At 51.3% G+C, this 5547-nt stretch overlaps 1 protein-coding gene across 1 annotated transcript; it reads left to right on the plus strand.

Annotated features, from left to right (window-relative positions):
- Window positions 1-4047: 4047 nt before the first annotated feature.
- LOC144160559 (uncharacterized) lies at window positions 4048-5010 on the plus strand. Its single transcript, XM_077691817.1, has one exon. The coding sequence runs from the start codon at window positions 4048-4050 to the stop codon at window positions 5008-5010; it is 963 nt and encodes a 320-aa protein (XP_077547943.1).
- Window positions 5011-5547: the final 537 nt, after the last annotated feature.

The raw sequence follows: 5547 nt of genomic DNA on the forward strand, positions 1-5547 counted from the left end.
CTTGATTGAACCCGTTAGGCTATCGCGTTGACATCTGACGTGGTAAAATTAATCGAGCGGATTTTGCAGTAGCGCATAATGCAATTGGTGTCCAGTTCTAGAATCTTTAGCCCGAGGCAAATTGGTTTCCGCTCTGGGTGTTCGATTTGGAGTGCGCATATGGACCTTGAAAGCCGGATTAAACTAGCCCGTCGCACTAACCAGTTTGCGACTCTAGTTACCCTAGATGCAGCAAAAGCTTTTGATCGCCTCGAATACCCTGTGTTGTTGGCCCGGTTACAAGTCTTAAACTTCCGAAGGTACATTATAGCTTGTATTTGTGAATTTCTGAGAGACAGGCAGTTCAGTTGTGTAAAATTTAATGTTACTTCCTCACAGCGGCCACAGCCTAGGGGCGTACTGCAAGGGGTGGTCCTTTCCCCTGTTGCCCGCACGGGGCACCTTGAGTAATCTTGGTGACGGTATTGGTGACACCGCGGACCCCCAGCCCCCAAACATAAGCTGTATCCAACCGTGGCGATGTGTTTATAGGTAGAGGGGGAGAAACCACGAACGGTGGCCGTCGGAGTCGTGGTCAAGCTCCGGCGGATGGGCTCCCTGTCTGTTTACCAGGCAGGAAGCTCGGGCACCTCTCTGACCAACAGGGTAAAGTCAAAGAAGAAAGTATACCCCCGTCTTCTGCTTTATACTATGGCGCATGGTATTAACTAAACTTCTTCTTCCAAATGATCGGGCCCCGAAAAGGGCCCGCACCGAAGCAATCTTTACACCCCTACGGAACCTAGTCTTCAATAACCCTGACAACTTTCCTCGCTTCCTAGTCATGCAGACAGTTGACAAAGCCACCCCAATAACTTCGAATTCTGTGTTCCTGATCGCCACGTTCATCGAAGGTATTGTTGGAAAAAACTATGCATCTGGTGACATGCTTATTGAGATCAGAAGTAAGGAACCATCTGCTAACATTATGAAACAAACAAGCATAGGTATACAGGTTACTGTAACGCCTCACCGAACCCTCAACAGCTTCCAAGGTGTGCTCTCCGAAACTGAACTCATAAATTAAACTGAAGCAGATATCCTTGAGGGCTTGCGTGAGCATGGAGTGACTGATGTTAGACGTGTCACAATGAGGCGCAATGGAAATGAGATCAGAACCAAACATATCATCTTGACTTTTGATCATTGTGCGCTCCCCGGATCTGTTAAAGCCGGGTTTCTCCACTGTCAGATAAGGGCGTACATCCCAAACCCACGACGTTGCTTCAAATGTCAAAGGTACGGGCACAGTAGCAACAACTGTCGAGGGCAAAACACATGTACAAAATGCTCGAAGCACGAGCACCAGACAGATGAGTGTAATGAAACACCATTTCACTGTGTTAGCTGTGAAGGATCCCACCCCGTGCACCCCCGTTCTTGCGAAAAATTCAAAAATGAGAAAGAAATCATAAACCTCAAAGTGACCCACAACCTGTCTTACCCAGAAGCTCGAAAAAGACATTCGATGCTTCCCTCGGGAAGTTACGCTGACGTTGCTCACCGGGGGGTGGGGCGGCGTCAGCTTTCGGTGGCGACCCAGTGCAGCAACGCCGAGCTGGTCCCACCCCCTGGGCTGACTTCTGCTGCCCAAAATGTTGTACCACAGCCTGTGGATTCCACTGCGGCTGAGGTGGCAACGAACACTGTAGGTGGAGACGGCTTGCCTTCCGCTCCTGCTGCGCTGTCGCCCTTGGGCACCGTAGGCAGCGAGGTAGGGAGCCTTGCATCCACATCTACACGCACAACACCGCTACAGCCGCCATTGGCCCGCGCGGCAAACACGAGTGCAACTCCCCGAGGTCCACTGCAAAAGGAGGGAGATCCTGCATTTACTCCTTTGCCGTCGGATGAAGAGATGGACGTAACACCCACCCCAGCTCGGTCAGTTGTTGAGCCAAACGAGCAGCGCGGCAACATCGGCCGCGGCAAAAAACTAGCTCCGCGTATAACTGGCCCTAATGCAGGCTCAGAACATAGATAACACCACCCGTCTGCAACACACAGATACACGCTGCACTCTCTCTTTAAACACTTATGGTAGTACAATGCATTACACAATGGAACTGCAGGGGCCTAATGAAAAACTTGGATGACATATACGAAATTCTTCGTAAAAACCAATCAACCATCTTATGTCTTCAGGAAACACACTTACAATCAAACCAAACTTTCTGAAGTGCTATTCTGTGTTTAGGAAAGATAGGAACGACTGTTCTCACTCCTCTGGTGGTATAGCAATAGTTATACCACATTCTGTTCCCTGTCAATTTGTCCCTTTGACCACAACCCTCGAAGTAGTTGCTGTACGTGTAATAATCGCAGACAGGTTAATAACGATAGCTTCAATATATATTCCCCCTGACTTTCGCCTTTGTAGTCCAGAATTTGAATCCTTAATTAACCAGCTACCGGATCCATTCCTACAGGTGGGCGACTTTAATGCCTACAGCAAACTGTGGGGATCGGAACGCGAAGATGGCCGGGGCCGTTTAATTGAAAGATTCTTAATCCATTCTATTATTAAACAGGCGGTCACCAAATTGGCAGGTAACCCGCTCATTGTGGGCGGGATTTTAATGCCGCACACCCCCTGTGGGGTTATGGCTACATGAATGGCAGGGCCACAGAACTCAATCCCGCCATCGAGGAGGCGGATCTCACGCTAGTGACTGACCCGTCGGTACCTACGAGAACGGGCAACAGCGTGACCAGAGATACGTGCCCCGACCTCACGCTCATTCGAAACATTAACCAAGTTCGATGGTGTAACACTGAAGAGAACCTGGGCAGTGACCACGACATAATCTCCACCGTAATCCTTGCGGACGATTACAGTGCTTATGTCGGCGAAGCGAAACTCACAGACTGGAGAAAATTTCGAGAGCGTCGGGAGACTCAGTCTCCGAAAGAAATTGAAAGTATAGAGGAATGGGCCAGCGAAGTCAGGGCGTACATTAAAGCCACGACGAAGAAGGTTCACCTCACGACGCAAATACCACACGTCGACCCCAGGCTACTCCACATGTGGGAGGCCCGGAGGACTCTCATTCGTCGTTGGAAGCGACAGCGACATAACCGGAAATTAAAGAGACACATTGCCTCGCTTACTGAAGAAGCGGCCCGGTACGCAGTGCAGCTCAGCCGAGAAAATTGGCTCTCACTCTGTGACGAGTTAAGGGGGACCCTCAGTACCTCCAAGACATGGAGGTTGTTGAGGTACCTTATAGACCCGACAAAAAGCAAGGGTGAGTCCACCAGAGTAATGGCCACTGTTATGCACTCGTTCCCCGGTACGCAGGACGACCTCCTTCAAGAACTGCAAACAAGATATATGCCAAAATCTTCCACTCCACCCTTCCCGAACTACACAGGAAAGCCCAACCCCAATTTGGACAACGACATTCAAATCATCGAGGCCAAGGCAGCACTTGCAAAAATTCGCAGGAACGCCCCTCCCGGACCAGATCAAATAGCAAACAAGGCATTGGCGAATCTTGATACGTCCTCGGTGATTGCGCTAACCGCATTTATGAATACTGTTGCGACGATCCAGTCTGAGAACGCGAAGAAGAAAGAAACACCGCAGAAGCGGGAGAATGGACGAAGCAAAGCGCGCGCCGCCGCCGCCGGGGGCTGTCAACTGGGACCACCGGCGGGGTCCGCGCGCGCGCCACATATGGTTCTTGTTTCACCGGGGAACGTGGCCCCCTCGCCCTCGAAAGAAGGGACCGCGGCAGCGGGGAGCGGGGGGCCAGTTGGTTCTTTGAAAGCATGTAAGACAGAACGCTGTAACCTTCTGTACTACTGTATAAATAAATCCTGTTGTTTTCCTTTGCACTCGAACGAGTAGTGGTGTTTATTGAACGACAGCGACCGAAAGGATCTACAGATATTCGCTACTACAAAAAATTTGGTGCCGAAACCCGGGATCGTGAAAGATGACCGAACTGTGAGTGCATCGGCGAGCAACAGGGATCGACTGCTCCGTTGAACGACGAGATCGGAATGGAGCTACAGAAGAAGAAACGAAAGACTCTGCGGGCTCAAGTAAGTCGACTCGTTGGCGAGGCAGAAAAGCTGCTACCGCTGCCTATGCCAAGTGTCGAGGAACTTGAAGTCCTGATCGAACGTCTGCTGCTTGTGGAGGCTCAGCTGAAAGAAGTGAACGCGGCAATCGAGCCTTTACTGACCGACGAAGACGCAGAAGACGAGTTCACTCATGCCATCGAGTACAGTGACAAGATCGTAACCTGCCTGGCGAGACTGAAAGGCAGGGTCGAACGAAGTTGCAACAATAACTCAGGTGGTGGCAACTCCGAACAAGACAGCAACGCAACAATAACAAGGACAGCAACGGCGGCAAAAGTCAAACTCCCAAAATTGGAACTTCTAAAATTCAACGGAAACAGAAGGAATTGGCAGCCTTTTTGGGAGCAGTTCGAAACCGCCATCCATAAAAATCCGGACTTGGCGCCATCAGAAAAGTTCAATTACCTGAGGGCTGCACTGATTGGAGACAGAGCAGCGGCAATTGCGGGTCTGCAGCCAACATCGGAGTGCTGCGATGACGCCATCGACATCCTGAAGCAGAGGTTTGGAAACCAGGCGGCGCTCATCCAAGACCACATCGACAGCCTAATGAACCTAACACCGGTCTCGTCACCACGGAACGTCCGAGCACTGCGCCGTATGTACGACAACATCCAAGCTCACCTCCGAGGCCTGAAGGCGTTGGGTGTGGGAGAGGAGTCGTACTGCGCCATGCTGTATCTCGGCCTACTTCGCGCACTTCCATCCGACCTGAGCCTGGATTACAACAGAGAGGTGACATCGAGGAATGCGGTAGAGGCCAGCTCTGCGGGAACATCGAGCAGCGATACCAGCTCCGAGACTTCAAAAAAGCCGGTGCACCTCGGCATGCTGAGCGACCTTTTGAACTTTCTCCGCATCGAGGTAGAGACCCTGTAAAAGTCCATCATCGAGCGACCTGACGGAACTGGTAAGCCTCCATCTCGCTTCCCTACGCATGAACGCGACAAGAAGCCACAGCAGTTTGCGAAGTCACGACAACCATCAGCGGCCGCGCTGCACGGCACAGTTAAAGGGATGGAATGCTTTCTGTGCAACTCAAAAAAAAATGCCACAAAAGACTGCACCGAAGAAATCCCTCTGACAGAGAAGAAACACATGTTGCAGCAAGGCAGGAGGTGTTTTAGGTGCACAATGCCGCATCATACAGCGAGAATGTGCACGTGCATACTGAGTTGCAGCAAGTGTCACGGCCGGCACGCTACCAGCATGTGTGACCCTGATTACACGCCACCTAAACGGATCCCTGACCAACCGGTCCACTCGAAAAAATAGAATCCGAACGAGCCCGTCAGTCTCCAGGCTACAGAAAAGGGCAGCGTGAGACCAGCCGTTCTATTGCAAACCGTAACAGCATGGGTTGAGAGTGGCAGGCAGATGAAGTTGGCCAGGCTAATGTTTGACAGCGGCAGCCAA

The sequence above is a fragment of the Haemaphysalis longicornis genome, unplaced genomic scaffold, assembly GCF_048455015.1.
Source record: "Haemaphysalis longicornis isolate Haplotype H1 unplaced genomic scaffold, Haemaphysalis longicornis Haplotype H1 scaffold_106, whole genome shotgun sequence".
Classification (NCBI taxonomy): domain Eukaryota; kingdom Metazoa; phylum Arthropoda; class Arachnida; order Ixodida; family Ixodidae; genus Haemaphysalis; species Haemaphysalis longicornis.